This window comes from Procambarus clarkii, chromosome 9, assembly GCF_040958095.1.
Source record: "Procambarus clarkii isolate CNS0578487 chromosome 9, FALCON_Pclarkii_2.0, whole genome shotgun sequence".
NCBI classification, from domain to species: Eukaryota; Metazoa; Arthropoda; class Malacostraca; order Decapoda; family Cambaridae; genus Procambarus; species Procambarus clarkii.
The window spans coordinates 35,742,841-35,761,898 of NC_091158.1; the positions used below are offsets into that span (position 1 = coordinate 35,742,841).

At 43.0% G+C, this 19,058-nt stretch overlaps 2 protein-coding genes across 2 annotated transcripts in view; one reads left to right on the forward strand and one right to left on the reverse strand.

Annotated features, from left to right (window-relative positions):
- LOC138362868 (uncharacterized) overlaps nucleotides 1–13,311 on the reverse strand; it is a 34,255-nt gene extending 20,944 nt beyond the window's left edge. The window contains exon 1 of the mRNA XM_069321444.1: nucleotides 13,219–13,311. Within this exon, the coding sequence (XP_069177545.1) occupies nucleotides 13,219–13,311 (93 nt within the window). The remainder of the gene's footprint in view (nucleotides 1–13,218) is intronic.
- A 2,429-nt stretch (nucleotides 13,312–15,740) lies between these two features.
- LOC138362869 (uncharacterized) lies at nucleotides 15,741–16,277 on the forward strand. The gene has a single exon (XM_069321445.1). It carries the CDS (start codon nucleotides 15,741–15,743, stop codon nucleotides 16,275–16,277), a length of 537 nt encoding a protein of 178 aa, XP_069177546.1.
- The last annotated feature ends 2,781 nt before the right edge of the window (nucleotides 16,278–19,058 follow it).

The window sequence follows — 19,058 nt, forward strand, 5'->3', positions numbered from 1 at the left end:
TGGCGCTGTTTTTCAAGAAAAGCATAGTTTTACCTGTCACAGGAGTGGCATCTGTGGGAAAATCCTAGCAAGGTTTAACTGTTTTTATTCTGTGAATATTCAATATTTACTTTATTTTTCTAATTACTTTAATATTATATTATTTTTATTTTATTATTTTTCTTAGTAAGTTAGTTAGTTAGCAGTAAGTGGACTGTATATATTCTGATTCAGCTTGCTAGAACTTATCACACACAATTGGAGGGACAATTTGTAGCTTAAACCAGTTTGAGGTGGATCCTTCATAAACCACAAATTGTTTACCTAGTCTTTAATATATAAATTATAAATCATACCACATATGGTGGTCTAATCTACTATTATACTGCAGTAAAATAAATTTACAACTACTAATACTATGTCTACAGTATGAACACAAAAGAGCCTAACTGCTACTGTTGGTGGGGCTGTGCTTATTGTAGCATCAAATGGGGGTGTGGCCCTGTGCCTCTGAGTGCCACGTAATGGCGGCTGTATGGAGGCCTACAAGGCTTGATGTACAGCAGGTAACTATTCTTATAATTATATTGGGAGACAGCTTCCTGCTTCACTAACCCCCCCTCACAATTACCTGTTTGAGATGTAAGGAATTAATAATGGTTTCCTAAACATATAAATACAGGAATGACATGGAATATGTGTGTGTGTAGAGCTGAGTAAACTCATTGAGTTTGGGGATTTAATCCCACGTCTTAACGATATTTCCTATAATAATAATGGGCAGTATTAAATGCAATAGAAATACCGAAAATTGTTCTTCCCTTTGTTCATGAGATATTCGGTTGGGCGGATCGTAGATGATCCTGTGTCGAAGCTCGGAGAAAGAACCTTTTGTCTTGTAAATTCGTCAGGGAGAGCTTTCTCACTGTTTACAAGTTGCTGTGTGTACGTGACGACGCTCAAGGGGAGATACGTCCTCAAGTGTTTGGTGCTTCTATTCATGTTTAAGGAATAGAGAGTTAAGGTATATTCCTGTTGTATTTAATTATATTCAGTCCTAGTGAACAATTTTTTATTAGATTTAAACACTAGACCGTTGTTTAAAAGAAATTAGAATTGATATAAATACGTGGCGTCGATGACGTCACGGAATCACTCATTCTCTTTTCCTTTATGGGGGTAACTTATGTTATTGTGTGTGTCGGATTTCCGACAGCATCTGTACTTTTACTTACGAAATGAATGGTATGGTAAACAACACAGCTCAATTCCAACACAATGTCACACAAAATAATTCACAAAAAAATTAAAATAAATTGAAATCTATGAAAATAAAATTTATCAATGCAACCGGAAACATTGAAATGGAATTCGTGACAAATGTAGTATAGCGTGCATGTTGCTTTTATGTGCAACAGATAGCGCTGTTTTTCAAAAACGTATGTTTTTATCTGTCACTATGGATAGCATCTATACAATAGGTATATAAAGCCACGCATCTATTCGAATGGAACGTTGTGTCAAAATTTCCAAGCAATCGGTGAAGAACTTTGGGAGATACAGCATGTGTTGCTCTTACGTCCAACAGATGGCACTGTTTTTCAAAAAAAGCATGTTTTTTCTGTCACAGGTAAGGCATGTAAATAGTAGGTATATAAAAACATGCGCCAATTCGAATGCAACGTCGTATCAAAATTTCAAAGCAATCGGTAAAGAGGTTTCAGAGACTTCTCTCACATGAAAAACACAGTTTTTCAAAAATATCATGGTATTTCCTTCACAGATGGGACATCAATATAATATATATAGAAAAACCTGCTGGGATGCGAACATTTCCATTTTTATATATATATATATATATATATATATATATATATATATATATATATATATATATATATATATATATATATATATATATATATATATATATATATATATATATATATATATATATAAATATATAGTTGTGCATTAATTGGCTCTTGATTGCTGGTGTTGACTTCTTGATGTGTAGTGCCTCGCAGACGTCGAGCTGCGATGTCTGCGAGGCTGACTATATATATATATATATATATATATATATATATATATATATATATATATATATATATGTCGTACCTAGTAGCCAGAACTCACTTCTGAGCCAACTATGCAAGGCCCAATTTGCCTAATAAGCCAAGTTTTCATGAATTAATTGCTTTTCGACTACCTAACCTACCTAACCTAACCTAACCTAACTTTTTCGGCTACCTAACCTAACCTAACCTATAAAGATAGGTTAGGTTAGGTTAGGTAGGGTTGGTTAGGTTCGGTCATATATCTAAGTTAATTTTAACTCCAATAAAAAAAAATTGACCTCTTACATAATGAAATGGGTTGCTTTATCATTTCATAAGAAAAAATTTAGAGAAAATATATTAATTCATGAAAACTTGGCTTATTAGGCAAATCGGGCCTTGCATTGTAGGCTGAAAAGTGAGTTCTGGCTACTAGGTACGACATATATATATATATATATATATATATATATATATATATATATATATGTCGTACCTAGTAGCCAGAACGCACTTCTTAGCCTACTATGCAAGGCCCGATTTGCCTAATAAGCCAAGTTTTCCTGAATTAATAAATTTTCGCTAATTTTTTTCTTAGGAAATGAAAAAGCTACCCATTTCATTATGTATGAGGTCAATTTTTTTTAATTGGAGTTAAAATTAACGTAGATATATGACCGAACCTAACCAACCCTACCTAACCTCACCTAACCTATCTTTATAGGTTAGGTTAGGTTAGGTAGCCGAAAAAGTTAGGTTAGGTTAGGTTAGGTAGGTTAGGTAGCCGAAAAACAATTAATTCAGGAAAACTTGGCTTATTAGGCAAATCGGGCATTGCATAGTAGGCTGAGAAGTGCGTTCTGGCTACTAGGTACGATATATATATATATATATATATATATATATATATATATATATATATATATATATATATATATATATATATATATTATATATATTGTGACGGTAACGCGTTGGTGTTCGGCTGTTCAAAGCTAGGGGTATGGCCTCGTCACATAGTATTAAAAAAAATAGAAAATCTGGAACTTCGTCTGTGGTAAGGTAAGGAGAAGACACACAAAACACAAGTAAATTTTAACAATGAAATTTTAATTATGTTAAATAAACAAAACATGAATAAAATGGACAAACAATTTCGTATAATAAAATCAATCAATCAAAATAATAAGAATAATTAAATGACACAATGAAAAGTTACGTTAAGACAAAATAACAAGATGTGCAATATACAAGTAAATGAAAGGTGCTGGAATATTGGCTTTAAGCTATCACCTCTCTTAGTACACGTACGCCAAAGCTTACGTCTAGCAGGGAGAAGTGTTAACTGTGTGAAAGCACGGAATATTCTGTGGACTGAGGTCGTGGCGGCCCCAGACATCAAGTAGTATGGTGGGCGAGTGCAGTTGCAGCCAGACCGGCGACCAATCAGCGAGGAGCCGGCAGCAAGACGGGTAGTTTGGCGGTTTGAGTCTGAGCAGGTGTCCCTGGCTGCATACGTTTTGCGCTCTGGCAAACCTTGCTGGTGTTGTTGTCGTTGTTGGACATTTCCTCCATAGAAGTTTTATATAGATGAAACGACGTATTTGTGGAGGGAAGAGCAGGCTCAATCTCATGAAGGAGATTATCGTCACAACTCTCCCCCGAAGCCTGCGGTTCTGGAAGAAGTACGTCGTTATGGGGTGGAGTAATGGATGGAGTCGCTTCTACTTCATAAACTCTGGAGAGATCATGGGCTAAGATGTTGTCGGAATCTTGGTATAGCGTGTCTCCAGGTTGAATTTCTGCAGTTAGCAAGCCCATAGTAGAAGACGTTGAGATGGGAAGTGGGCGTGCTGCAGGAGGTGTAGGGTGGTGTGGTCCGTGTTGATGGTGGACCCAGCACTTTGAAGTGTGGAGTGAAGTGCTGGAGCTTCAGGATGATGAGGAGTAGCTCCTTGCCAATTGTTCCGTAGTTCCTTGTAGCAGTAGTCGCTGACAGGTGTATTCTCCTCGCCTCGTTGCTGCATCACGACACCACCAACGTCGGTACCACTGGCGTCGACATGGAGGATGAAGGGCTTATCTGACGAGGTGAGAGTGGAATTAGAATAGGGCAAAGGAGCACGATTATTATCCTGAAAGTATTTGGGAAGATCATTAAGGAATTCGGAATTAGAAAGCGCTGACTCCTTGTCAGTGCTTTCGGGAGGAGAAGCTGGGAAGGTCTCACTGTGGATGTAGGGTTCTGTGAAGGTAGAACAGTTAATCAGGACAGTGGGAGGAGTACCATTATATTGCTTCAGGAGGTTGACGTGGCACAGCTGGGTCTTCCGCCGCCTATCTGGAGTCTCTATTACGTAGTTGTTGTTATTCCTGCACTCTTTGATGCGGTAGGGTCCTGAAAACCTGTTTTGTAAAGGTGAACCTGGGATAGGGAAGTATGCAAGGACGAAGTCTCCCGGCTTGAATTTTCTTACTTTGCTGGTCTGGTCGTAATGAGTCTTCATTCTCTCCTGGGCTTTCAATAGATTATCATGGGCAAAACGGTGGACTCTCTCTAGAATGTGTTGAAGGTTTTGAAGAAACTGGGGCACATTCTGATGCTCACTGAAGGTGGCATCTCGGAAAGAGTCTTTGAAAGCCTTAAGGGGACTACGGCACTTACGGCCGTAGAGCATCTCATAAGGAGATACTCCTAGGGACTCATTGGGGAGACTTCTGTAAATACACATTATAAGGTCAATCTGCTTATCCCAATCCTTCGAGGTTTCACTACAAAACTTTTTCAAGAGTGCTTTGATTGTCTGATGACTACGTTCAAGAGAACCCTGTGAAGCAGGATGATAGGGGCTGGACAATACCTGTTTGATGTTGAACTCCTCCAGTGTCCTTTTGAAGAGATCACTGGTGAAGTTGGTACCACAGTCGCTCTGAATCTCCCTGGGAAATCTGTATTGAGTGAAGATCTTCAATAGATGTTTTATAACCGTAGCAGCCGTGATGTTCTTCACTGGAACTGCTATGGGAAATCTGGTGGTAGGACACAGGATGGTTAGGATGTAGGCGTTACCTGAACTGGTCCGAGGTAAAGGACCAACACAGTCTATTATGAGTCTGTGGAAAGGTTCCGCAGGCACCTGTATGGGAATCAGTGGCGCTCTGGGAATGGAGATGTTCGGTTTGCCTGCCATCTGACATGTATGACACTGTTTTACGTACTGTTTGACGTTATTTACCATACATGGCCAGTAGTAGTCTTGACGAATTCCATGGTAAGTCTTGTTGAAGCCGTAGTGGGAGAGTGCTCCGTGGGCCAGGTGTAGAATAGTGGGCCGCAGGCTGGTAGGAATCACAAGTTGTTCGATGTTGGCCCAATCGTCCTCCTCCTTCAGTTTACTGGGTCTATATTTGCGGTAGAGCAAGTCGTTCTCTAGGAAGAACCCAGGAATACTGTCGGGTTGAGTCTCAGCCTGGAAAAACAATGGTGTTAAAGTAAGATCTTCCCTCTGCAACTTACGGAACTCCAACTTGGTCAGATGCGGGGGGAGTTTCTGAGGGTCTTGAGGGACAGCGGTAGCAGTAGGGTCAGCTGGCTGTGGACGTGCGGCTTGTGCACGGGTGGTCACGAGAACCGGAGGAGAAACTTCATCACTCTCTTGAACCTCTGCTGAAACATACTCTAGAATAGGGTTACTTGGCACAGAGTTACACACCTGGGGTTTGTCCATGACGATCAGGTTGGTCGGTTGCAGGTCTTCTGCCAAGTCGTTGCCTAGGAGAAGTTGCACTCCAGGCATGGGAAAAGGCTTTTCACTGACGGCGACTTGGACTTCCCCGTTCACGTAGGGACAATCCAGGTGGACTCTGGCGAGAGGGTATGGAGTGGTAGCAGTGAGGTCAGTGATGAAAACAGTTTCTCCGGTGCAGGTGATGTTGGGCACAGCCGACTTCAAGATGATCGATTGTAGAGCCGCTGTGTCCCTCAAGATCTTCAATTTGAAACGTCCCTCCGGATTTGAACCGTTGGCAGAGACAGTTCCAGTATACAGGTGGTTACTGAAAAGAGAAAGATCATTAACATTAACACCAACATTCATCACAGGCTTACCGGACTTAGGAGGAGTTGGTTTGGGTTTTTGTTGGTCAGTGGTTCCCTTGTATTGAGACTTACCACACTTGTCTATGGTATGTCCATAGAGTCTACAATACTTGCAGTACAGTTGTGAACCAGCTTGATCGGGGCTCACTTTCTCGTAACTGTACCACGACTTCTTACTGGAGGATGGTTCGGGTGTCAGCCGGTGGATGAGGCTGTAAGTGTCAGCCGACTTAGCACACTTCAGGTAGTCGGTTTCTTCTTTATCTGCTAAGTAGAGGCGGACAGGAGGCGGCACACGTCTCAAGAATTCTTCAACAAGCATCAGGTTGACGAGTTCTGTAAAAGTAAAGACATGTGCTGCTTCCAGCCATTTCATGAAATACCTCCGTTTCGTGTTAGCAAACTCTTACCTTGCTCTAAATAGTAATCCAGCAACAGGTTGTGTAGGTCATTTTTGTTGGCTTGGTAGGGAACTTCTAGTTGATACTCATGTGCAAGAGTTTGTAATTCAGTCTTCTTGGCGCGACTTAAAGTCCCTATTTCACCTGCTGGATTTGCACGGAAAGCTTGGAGACGAAACATGGTGAAATTAGCAAATAAAGGTACACGAATATTCAATAGTGAATGTCAGAAACAGGACAACGTGGCAACTGGTACCTATCCTGTGAGATCTTTAACAATTAAAGTTAAGTAAAAGATGTTAAATGATTAAATTAAATCAAGGGCGCAGGAAATCTTGTACCCGGTACTCATGTAAGAGGATAAGGGCAAGAAAATCCTACTAACAAATGAAACAGAGTTTCGAAAACAAATGAAACAGTTAAATGCCTCAAAAGTAAAATTGGTAGTCCAAGGATGTAGGCATACCTTGCCAAGTCTCTATAGGACATAAAGCAAGTTTTTCCTACTGAATTTAATATGATACTTACAGAATTAACGAACTTTTGTGCTCTGAAAAAGTAAGCTAATTCCCTACCGTTGTATGTATCATCATCTCTGACTGACGTGTAGGGGTGCGAGGTGTCAACTGGTGACGAGAACTGCTGCTGAGGTCCCAATTCAGCAACTAAAGTTCGAGCTAGAGGAACTATGGCCCTCTTTGTCCTCCTACAGTCAGACTGCAGAAGATTGGGTACTCTTGACCCGGGGCAGACCACAGTACCAGGGTACCAATATGATGATCTGTCAAAAATGAGAAATATCCAAGGGACAAAGATGGTAAACACGAGTAATAACACGGAGGGAGAGATGACCAATTAAGAGTATGACTGAGGCCTACAGTCACCACGTAATCCAAAGTTGTCTCACCTTCACTATATGTTACTCTCGTAATGCACAATACACCGCACCTTATAAAAAATGAAATTGAATATGAAAAATAGTAAAGCTACGTTAACAAAGTTAAATACGCTTACCAAAAATTACCACTTGGTACCAGTACCTGAGTGAAGCTCCTAGGACAGGCCCCCATATAATATGTGACGGTAACGCGTTGGTGTTCGGCTGTTCAAAGCTTAGGGGTATGGCCTCGCCACATAGTATTAAAAAAAAATAGAAAATCTGGAACTTCGTCTGTGGTAAGGTAAGGAGAAGACACACAAAACACAAGTAAACTTTAACAATGAAATTTTAATTACGTTAGATAAATAAAACATGAATAAAATGGACAAACAATTTCGTATAATAAAATCAATCAATCAAAATAATAAGAATAATTAAATGACACAATGAAAAGTTACGTTAAGACAAAATAACAAGAAGTGCAATATAAAAGTAAATGAAAGGTGCTGGAATATTGGCTTTAAGCTATCACCTCTCTCAGTATACGTACGCTAAAGCTTACGTCTAGCAGGGAGAAGTGTTAACTGTGAAAGCACGGAATATTCTGAGGACTGAGGTCGTGGCGGCCCCAGACATCAAGTAGTATGGGGGTGAGTGCAGTTGCAGCCAGACCGGCGACCAATCAGGCGAGGAGCCGGCAGTAAGACAGGTAGTTTGGCGGTTTGAGTCTGAGCAGGTGTCCCTGGCTGCATACGTTTTGCGCTCTGGCAAACCTTGCTGGTGTTGTTGTCGTTGTTGGACATTTCTTCCATAGTAGTTTTATATATATATAACGACGTAATTGTGGAGGGAAGAGCAGGCTCAATCTCTTGAAGGAGATTATCGTCACAATATATATATATATATATATATATATATATATATATATATATATATATATATATATGCAAACAAGCCTGAATGGTCCCCAGGACTATATACAACTGAAAACTCACACCCCAGAAGTGACTCGAACCCATACTCCCACAACTGGTATGTACAGGGACGCCTTAATCCGCTTGACCATCACGACCGGACAATAAGGAAGTGATAGCCGAGGCTATTTGAACCACTTCCCCGCCGGCACTCGGATGGTAATCTTGGGCATAGCATTTTATCAAATCACCTCATTCTTTGGGGCACACGTGAGGAACACAAATGCAAACAAGCCTGAATGGTCCCCAGGACTATATACAACTGAAAACTCACACCCCAGAAGTGACTCGAACCCATACTCCCACAACTGGTATGTACAGGGACGCCTTAATCCGCTTGACCATCACGACCGGACAATAAGGAAGTGATAGCCGAGGCTATTTGAACCACTTCCCCGCCGGCACTCGGATGGTAATCTTGGGCATAGCATTTTATCAAATCACCTCATTCTTTGGGGCACACGTGAGGAACACAAATGCAAACAAGCCTGAATGGTCCCCAGGACTATATACAACTGAAAACTCACACCCCAGAAGTGACTCGAACCCATACTCCCACAACTGGTATGTACAGGGACGCCTTAATCCGCTTGACCATCACGACCGGACAATAAGGAAGTGATAGCCGAGGCTATTTGAACCACTTCCCCGCCGGCACTCGGATGGTAATCTTGGGCATAGCATTTTATCAAATCACCTCATTCTTTGGGGCACACGTGAGGAACACAAATGCAAACAAGCCTGAATGGTCCCCAGGACTATATACAACTGAAAACTCACACCCCAGAAGTGACTCGAACCCATACTCCCACAACTGGTATGTACAGGGACGCCTTAATCCGCTTGACCATCACGACCGGACAATAAGGAAGTGATAGCCGAGGCTATTTGAACCACTTCCCCGCCGGCACTCGGATGGTAATCTTGGGCATAGCATTTTATCAAATCACCTCATTCTTTGGGGCACACGTGAGATTAAGGCGTCCCTGTACATACCAGTTGTGGGAGTATGGGTTCGAGTCACTTCTGGGGTGTGAGTTTTCAGTTGTATATAGTCCTGGGGACCATTCAGGCTTGTTTGCATTTGTGTTCCTCACGTGTGCCCCAAAGAATGAGGTGATTTGATAAAATGCTATGCCCAAGATTACCATCCGAGTGCCGGCGGGGAAGTGGTTCAAATAGCCTCGGCTATCACTTCCTTATTGTCCGGTCGTGATGGTCAAGCGGATTAAGGCGTCCCTGTACATACCAGTTGTGGGAGTATGGGTTCGAGTCACTTCTGGGGTGTGAGTTTTCAGTTGTATATAGTCCTGGGGACCATTCAGGCTTGTTTGCATTTGTGTTCCTCACGTGTGCCCCAAAGAATGAGGTGATTTGATAAAATGCTATGCCCAAGATTACCATCCGAGTGCCGGCGGGGAAGTGGTTCAAATAGCCTCGGCTATCACTTCCTTATTGTCCGGTCGTGATGGTCAAGCGGATTAAGGCGTCCCTGTACATACCAGTTGTGGGAGTATGGGTTCGAGTCACTTCTGGGGTGTGAGTTTTCAGTTGTATATAGTCCTGGGGACCATTCAGGCTTGTTTGCATTTGTGTTCCTCACGTGTGCCCCAAAGAATGAGGTGATTTGATAAAATGCTATGCCCAAGATTACCATCCGAGTGCCGGCGGGGAAGTGGTTCAAATAGCCTCGGCTATCACTTCCTTATTGTCCGGTCGTGATGGTCAAGCGGATTAAGGCGTCCCTGTACATACCAGTTGTGGGAGTATGGGTTCGAGTCACTTCTGGGGTGTGAGTTTTCAGTTGTATATAGTCCTGGGGACCATTCAGGCTTGTTTGCATTTGTGTTCCTCACGTGTGCCCCAAAGAATGAGGTGATTTGATAAAATGCTATGCCCAAGATTACCATCCGAGTGCCGGCGGGGAAGTGGTTCAAATAGCCTCGGCTATCACTTCCTTATTGTCCGGTCGTGATGGTCAAGCGGATTAAGGCGTCCCTGTACATACCAGTTGTGGGAGTATGGGTTCGAGTCACTTCTGGGGTGTGAGTTTTCAGTTGTATATAGTCCTGGGGACCATTCAGGCTTGTTTGCATTTGTGTTCCTCACGTGTGCCCCAAAGAATGAGGTGATTTGATAAAATGCTATGCCCAAGATTACCATCCGAGTGCCGGCGGGGAAGTGGTTCAAATAGCCTCGGCTATCACTTCCTTTTTGTCCGGTCGTGATGGTCAAGCGGATTAAGGCGTCCCTGTACATACCAGTTGTGGGAGTATGGGTTCGAGTCACTTCTGGGGTGTGAGTTTTCAGTTGTATATAGTCCTGGGGACCATTCAGGCTTGTTTGCATTTGTGTTCCTCACGTGTGCCCCAAAGAATGAGGTGATTTGATAAAATGCTATGCCCAAGATTACCATCCGAGTGCCGGCGGGGAAGTGGTTCAAATAGCCTCGGCTATCACTTCCTTATTGTCCGGTCGTGATGGTCAAGCGGATTAAGGCGTCCCTGTACATACCAGTTGTGGGAGTATGGGTTCGAGTCACTTCTGGGGTGTGAGTTTTCAGTTGTATATAGTCCTGGGGACCATTCAGGCTTGTTTGCATTTGTGTTCCTCACGTGTGCCCCAAAGAATGAGGTGATTTGATAAAATGCTATGCCCAAGATTACCATCCGAGTGCCGGCGGGGAAGTGGTTCAAATAGCCTCGGCTATCACTTCCTTATTGTCCGGTCGTGATGGTCAAGCGGATTAAGGCGTCCCTGTACATACCAGTTGTGGGAGTATGGGTTCGAGTCACTTCTGGGGTGTGAGTTTTCAGTTATATATATATATATATGTATATATATATATATATATATATATATATATATATATGTATATATATATATATATATATATATATATATATATATATATATATATATATATATATATATATATATATATATATATAGGGGGGTATCACCTCTGGTGCAATTATAGGAACCCACAGCCTCAGAGAAGGGAACACAGAGCATTCAGAGAATAACTTGCCATTTAACTCTGAATACGTATGAGTGTTTGCTTCTCCTACCACCCCCCCCCTTTTTTATGGTGTACACTTTATTATGCAAGGTATTACAGTCACATATCTGATTTTATACAAAAAATGTACATTAAGAGGACACAAGAAAAAGTTCGCTTCCTAGAGGCTGTAGATTTCCTCGAACTCCTCCAACGCCGAGCAGGAACCGAGGATGCAGCGAGCATTCCCCCTCTGGATCGCGACACTGAGCCGCTGAAACAGAAAACTTGCCGCTCTAGGGTCTCTTGTAGTGTCAATGAGCTTGGAACCAAGATCCTTAAGAAACCTTCTTGCACTCTCTCCCCATGGGCCTAGGATCTCAAACCCTATTGGAACGAAGTTGTACTTATTATCTAATTGACTGTACTTGACTGACTTGTTTTTCTCTGTGTGTCGCTGCGGCTCCTGCTTGGCCGGCAGAGAGGTTGATGTATGTAGTTGCCAGGGTGGATACGCAAGTATAGTCCTATGCCAACTGTTTGCCACCCTTCCATGGGCGCAGTGTGATTCTGTCTGGTCGGCCGGCAAAGCTAACAGAGTCACGGTTCAGTAGGTTGCGGGGCTCTCTCTCCGCTGGACACTGAGCAGAAGCAAGGCTTCTTTTAATGATGTCATTGACTTCGTCGTGTCTAGTGTGCCAACCACCAGATTTTCCACAGTGCAGGCCATGCAATCCATATTCATCAGCATCTGCCTTGCCGCAAATACACCTATGAACAGTGTGGATAGGGGCACCAAGGCGGAGAACGGCTGCAATACGGAGCTCCTGCGGATCAAGACGTGTGCCTGTCGCAGACATAGGGCCTGCCAAAAGAAAGTCCCCTGCATGGGGAGCCTGCACAGCTGTGAGGCGTACACGATCACTAGGGGTTGTTGCTGCCTCCAGGAAAGCTGTGCAATGGGGCTGTCCCAACTGGATTGTTTCTTGGTTTTCGGCATGGCTGGTCTGAGTGCTGGGTCTGCCATTGTACCCAATTTCGTGTCGCATTCTGTGTAGTGGGGGTCCTGTAGCCCCGCTACATCACTCAGGTGGTCACGTAGAATTTCCTTAACCAGGTCATCTGATGCTGAGGAGGAAGACAGGAAGGCTGGGACAGCAATTTGGGTAGCGGTGCGGACACCGAAGCCACCGAGCCTGACAGGAAGAGTGGCTTGTTTCCACTGGCATTCGTTGAGGGAGAGGTTAACAACTTTTTCCAGCATGGTCTTCAGTAAGAGGTCATACTCTTCAAGCTTTCGTTTGTCGTAAGATGGGGCGCACCTCAGAAAGTAGGTTAGCCTCGGAAGGGATAGGCATTTGGTGAAGAGTTATAAAGCATCGTGGGCATCGATGTCACGTATTCTGTCCTCCATCCTCCTAAGGTCTGCGATTTTCTTGTCAAGGATCTCCTCAATGGCGTTAGACCCGAGGGGGGCTCCAAGGACGGTGTTGTTCTCGGCCCTAATGACATGGGCTCCAGGCAAGGCAGACCTTATTCTAGCTACGATGTCTGGGTTGGAGGAGACTACTTCACACTTGGAAGGGTTCAGGAAGACACCCAGACTTACTTCTTGCTCCCTTATTTTCCTGATATCTGCCAAGAGGTGGTCCACGGTGCCAGCTATAGTGCTATCATCCAAAAACCAGGTGTTGAACTCGCTGGACAAGCTTTCGGTGATTTCTTTTAAGACTAAGCAGAAAAGAAGGGGAGCAAGAGGATCACCTTCCTGAACACCTTCACATGATCTGATTTCATATTCACCAAAGAGCAGTTTTGACTCACCACTGTAGCACGATAGTATGAACGGGTAGAGGGGCCGGAAATGACGATGTACAACACAAAGTACTGCATCTCTTCTGACCATGTTGAAGGCATTCTTAAAGTCTAGTTTGAGGCAGGGCCTTTTCATCAGAAATGTTGGTGATGTATGCTCGTGCTGCATGGGCAGCCGCTTCACAGCCTTGGGGGATTCCAAATCCTAGCTGGATTGGTTTCAGCAATTCAGCCGCTTGCTGGCTGACAACCGTCGTAGCGGCCTTGGCAATCAGGCGTCGGAGAGTGTTGTCCAACAGCGATTGGCCTGATTCCTTCGTCCTTCTTTTTGAGAGCACAAAGGGAGGCACCAAAAAAGAGAGGCCTGATGACCTCAGGTATCTCACCAGCCAGGCACATGTTGACGAACCTTGTGAGTTCCATAAGAAGATCTTGTGTAGCATCACCAACCGCAGGATTTAACATTTGCTTGATGTGTTGAGGTTTTAACCCTGTAAAGTCGCCTGCTGACACAGGGGAAAAAGTAAGGGCTGCTTTGTAGACCTCAGATTCACCAACAGTTAATGGGTCCGAAGTGATGTTGGCTGGTGGCGGAACGATGTTGTCGCCTTGAGGGGCTCTGGGTGGGTGCTTGCCTTTGCAGGGCCCATGCCGTGGCTGAGTTTCGAGGAGCAATTTTCTCGTCACTGGTGAGGACTCTAATAGCACTTGCGGTATTTCCCTCTTCAATTTTCTTGGTGATTTGTGCTCTTATTTTGTACGTTTCCGTTATGTTGTTGTTGCCATTTCTGCGGTGAGTGTGTTTTGCTCGAAGAGGCAGGTGAACTAGGTTATCTCTCCTTGGGTATTCAATTATCGCCCTCAGGACCGAGGATGCAAGTGATTTGTCCCTCCTTGGAGGGACGGTGAGGCATACATTGCCAAACAAAAGGACATTATGCCACGCTTGAATATTTTCCGGAGCATCATTGACCCTTTTCAGAAGATTACAGAGTTTGGCTGCTGCATTTGGGCAGGCTGCTTTTGGGATGTGTGGTAATGTTCTAGCAGACGTCGCTATGATCGCTTGGGTGAGGTTTTCAGAAGAGATTAGGTTAATGGGAATCTCTTCTCTAACTGTCAATGGCAGCTGGCCATTGCTTCCCTTTGGAAGCTGGTGGGAACCACTGCATCTTACCTCGTTGACGGTGTGAAAGCGGATGACACCACCGTTGGAGTTTATGGCGGTGTTTTTGTTGCATACTCGGCAAAAACCTCTATTAGGAGTAGCTGTTGGCACCTCAAGGCTTGTGAAGTCCTGCCCGACCGCTGGGACCCCTTCCATTTCAACTCGGTTGGGAGAGTTAAACTGTGAATTGTTCTGTAGAGGGGGGCAAACACATTTGGTCATGGCCAAGACACTACCAGCAACTGGGTGTGGAGGCATCAACTGGGTGTGGAGCCAGCAACTGGGTGTGGACCCAGCAACTGGGTGTGGAGGCATCAACTGGGTGTGGAGGCATCAACTGGGTGTGGAGGCATCAGCTGGGTGTGGAGCCAGCAGCTGGGTGTGGAGCCAGCAACTGGGTGTGGAGCCAGCATCTGGGTGTGGAGGCATCAACTGGGTGTGGAGCCAGCAACTGGGTGTAGAGCCAGAAAATGGGTGTGGAGCAAGCAACTGGGTGTGGAACCAGCAGCTGGGTGTGGAGCCAGCAACTAGGTGTGGAGGCATCAACTGGATGTAGAGTCCGCAACTTGGTGTGAAGGCCGCGGCTGGGTGTGGAGGACGGTGGGGCGAGGGTCAGCTCAGGTAATATCTTCAGCCATGTGCGATTTATACTTCTACCATAACTCTGTTGGAGATGAAGGAGAGCCGGAGGTCAATATGATTGCAAACAATGCACGAATTTGATTTGAATGTGACGTGTTGGGCGCGTCATTAATGCATACATCCCAGTGTCGGTCGTTCTCCAATAAATTCAGAGTTATGGTAGAAATATAAATTGCACATGGCTGAAGATATTATCCCTAGAATACGAAGGAAAATTCAAATATGACCAAGGATTTCACAGCAGAAATCTACAACGAAACGTTTTGATAATGATTGAAGATTTGTGCTTAGAAATCGCGAACAAATTTCTAAATCAATTGGCAATGCCATCACCGAATCGATCTGCTGCTGCTTCGTTGGATGTAGAATTGCGTCGTGAACAAAATTAAAACACTAGTGATCTATTGTCGTATGTGCAATCAAATATTCCTAAGCTAATGCTCGAACGAAAAGGCATTTACAATCATATAATTCAAATTGTCAATAACGGATTTGGAGAAATCTTCTTAGATGCGCCAGGAGAAACTGTAAATCCTTCCTAATTAGATTGATTCTGGCAGCATTTAGATCCCAAAATGGCATAACCTTAGCTCTTGAGTCGTCCGGAATAGCTGCGACATTGTTACCAGGTGGAAATGTAACTGCCACTTTAGCTTAGAAATTGCCATTGAACATGCAAATCATTGAAACTCCCACGTGCAACATTTCGAAAGCATCCGGCATGGGAAAAGTATTGCAGAAATGTAAACTTATTGTTTGGGATGAATGCCCAATTACCCACAAAAAACCGCTCGAGGCTCTTGATCGATCAGTGCAAGATTTGCGTGGAAACATCAGACCATTTGGGAAATTGCTTGCAGGAGATTTCAGGCAAACCTTACCTGAAGTTCCTACATCGATACCAGCAAACGAAATAAATGCTAGCCTAAAATACTCTTCTTTGTGGCGCCACGTAAAGACGTTAAAATTAACTACAAATATGCGTGTCGAGCTGCAAAACGATGCATCAGCTAAGATATTCTCACATCAATTTCTGGAATTTGGGAACGGAAACGTGCCGGTTGATCTGACCTCAGGACGAATTTCATTGCCTCATCACTTCTTCAATTTAGTGAAGTCAAAAGAAGAATTTGTTGAAAAAGTATTTCCCAATATTCAAACCAATTATATGAATCACGATTGGCTGAATGAACGACCTCTTCTTACGGCCAAGAACAAAGACGTCTACGAATTGGTCAGTCAGGTGCAGTCACAGTGAGAGGTTGTGTTAGCTGGAGCTCCGATTCTAATAACATTATTATTGCAATAATGGAAGGATTAGTGAAGGATTTGGTGAGTCTGGTTGGAGCTCTGAGAGCAGAGATGGATTCCCTGTGGGAGGAGGTACGACGGCTGAGACTTCGGGAGGAAACGAAGGAGGAGGCCAGTGTTGACGGGACCTCATTAAGAAGGACTGATGGGACCAGTATTAAGAAGTCCTCGTCTTGGCAAGTTGTGAAAGACAGGGGTCTTAAGAAGACCTTGGCAAAACCGACAACTAATAGCCTACAACTAAGGACTTTTAACGCATTTGACGTATTAGAAGACGAGCGCTGTGTTGAACCTGTTGTTCAACGTGGTGGCAAAGACAAAGAAACGAGGAGCATTGAAGCGCAGGTCCCTCAAACGGCTCGAAAGGAAAAGGGAGAATCGAAGCGAATTTTGGTTGTGGGAGATTCCCAGGTGAGGTATTTAGACAGAACGTTTTGTGCCAGAGATAGGGGGAACAGATTAAGGGTTTGCTATCCGGGAGCTGGAATTGGTGATATTGTTGGAAACATGAATGAATATTATGACGGGAAATGGAAACAAACCCATTATTTGTATTAGTGCAGGGGGTAATGATGTTGGACGAGTTAGGAGTGAGGAACTAATACAGAGATTCAGGACAGCCATTGAATTAGTAAGGAGCAAGGGAGGAATCCCGATCATATGTGGCATTCTTCCAAGAAAGGGAGTGGGAAATGAATGGATGTCAAGGGCACTTGGTGTCAATTGCCGGCTGGAAAGATATTACAAATCAAATGCAATATCTTTCACAGACAACTGGGAACACTTCTATGGAAGAAATGAAGTGTATGCTCGTGATGGGGTGCATCTATTGAGAGCTGGGGTTGTTGCTGTTGCGAACTCATTGGAAGAAGTGGTTAGAGGTGTTTGTTTGGGTTTAAACTGTTAGTAGATAGAAGTATGGGAATTGATTTGGAGGAAGGAGATAATAAAAGTATGTGTTTGTGGGAGAAAGGAATTGGCAAAATGATCAGGGAAAGAGAAGGGCCTCAAAATAACAATTCACTTAGGGTATATTACACTAACAGTAGAAGTCTAAGAAATAAAATTAACGAATTAAATGCTCTTGTCTGCACAGAAAAAATAGATATTATTGCACTTACCGAAACGTGGATGAATGTAGAAAATAGAGAACTATTAGCTGAATATCAAATAAATGGATTTAAACTATTTCACACAGATAGATATATTAGACGAGGAGGAGGAGTAGCCATATATGTTAGGGACAATTTGAAATGTAGTCTCAAAGAGGGAATCAAAACTGAGCCACACACAGAAACTATTTGGATAGAATTATACGAAAAAGCAAATATTATAATAGGAGTTATATATAGGCCACCAAATTTAGACAGAATGGAAGCAAAGCGTCTATGGGATGAAATATCTAGGGCATCTAGATCTAACAGTATTTACGTCATGGGTGACTTTAATTTTAGTGGAATAAACTGGTTGAACAAAACAGGGAATAGTGAAGCAGAAGATTTTCTAGAATTAATTGACGATTGCTTTCTTACGCAACACATTAAGGAACCAACACGGGAAACTAATATTTTAGATTTAGTGTTAACTAACAGGGAAACACAAATTAATGACATCGAAATTGGGAGTAAGCTAGGGAACAGTGATCACAAAGAAATCAGATTTAGCATAGAATGGAATAGACCTGTAGGAGAAAATTCTGTTAAAGTGCCAGATTTTCGAAAAGCTGATTTTAATAGCCTAAGAAATTTTTTGGGTCAAATTGATTGGAAAGTCTTGGGTATGGGGTGAGGGCCGGTCTTGGAGCGAGACATGAACCCAGCGATAAGGTGACGTAAATGGGGATTTCGATGTGGATTCAATATATAACTTATTTAAGAATATTCTAAACAAAGCACAGGAACGTAGTATACCATACAAATTGAATAGATCGAATACTAATGACCCAAAGTGGATAACAAAGAATTTGAAGAACCTTATAGGTAAAAAGAGAGCTTGGTACAAAAGGATTAAAAATGGGGAGGTCACTTTAGAACAGGAATTCGTACAACTGGTTAGAAATGTTAAAAAAGAGATAAGGAAAGTAAAAAGAAACTATGAAGTTCGCATAGCAGGGCAAGCAAAGACAAATCCTAAAGGGTTTTTTCAGTTATATCGTACTAAGACTAGGGAAAGGATAGGTCCATTAAAAACTGAGACAGGTCAAATAACAGATAGTGATGAAGAGATGAGTAGTATTTTTAATAAATATTTTGTATCTGTATTTACTAAAGAGGAACTTAACAATATGCCTTCAGCCGAACAAGTCTATGTGGGTGGGGACGAGGACAGGTTGACGAGTTTAGCAGTTACCAGGGAGGATGTTCTTAAACATCCTTAAAGGGAGGATGTTGTAAAACTCAAACCAAATAAATCCCCAGGGCCGGATGAAGTGTTTGCCAGGGTGCTTAAAGAATGCAAAGAGGAGCTTTGTGACCCACTGTCAACCATATTTAATAAATCAATAGAGTCAGGCAGAGTGCCAGAGTTTTGGAAAGTTGCTAATGTGATACCAGTTTTTAAGAAAGGAGATACATCACTAGCGTCTAACTATCGACCAATTAGCCTAACGTCTATTGTGGGAAAGTTACTCGAATCTATAATAGCAAATAAAATTTGTCTTCATCTTGAAAAACATAAATTAATAATTGAGTCGCAACATGGTTTTATAAATGGCCGTTCATGTTTAACA

Bases quoted from the DNA above. Each gene is read 5' to 3' on its own strand.
- LOC138362869 (XM_069321445.1), top strand. From the start codon at position 15,741: ATGGGAAAAGTATTGCAGAAATGTAAACTTATTGTTTGGGATGAATGC.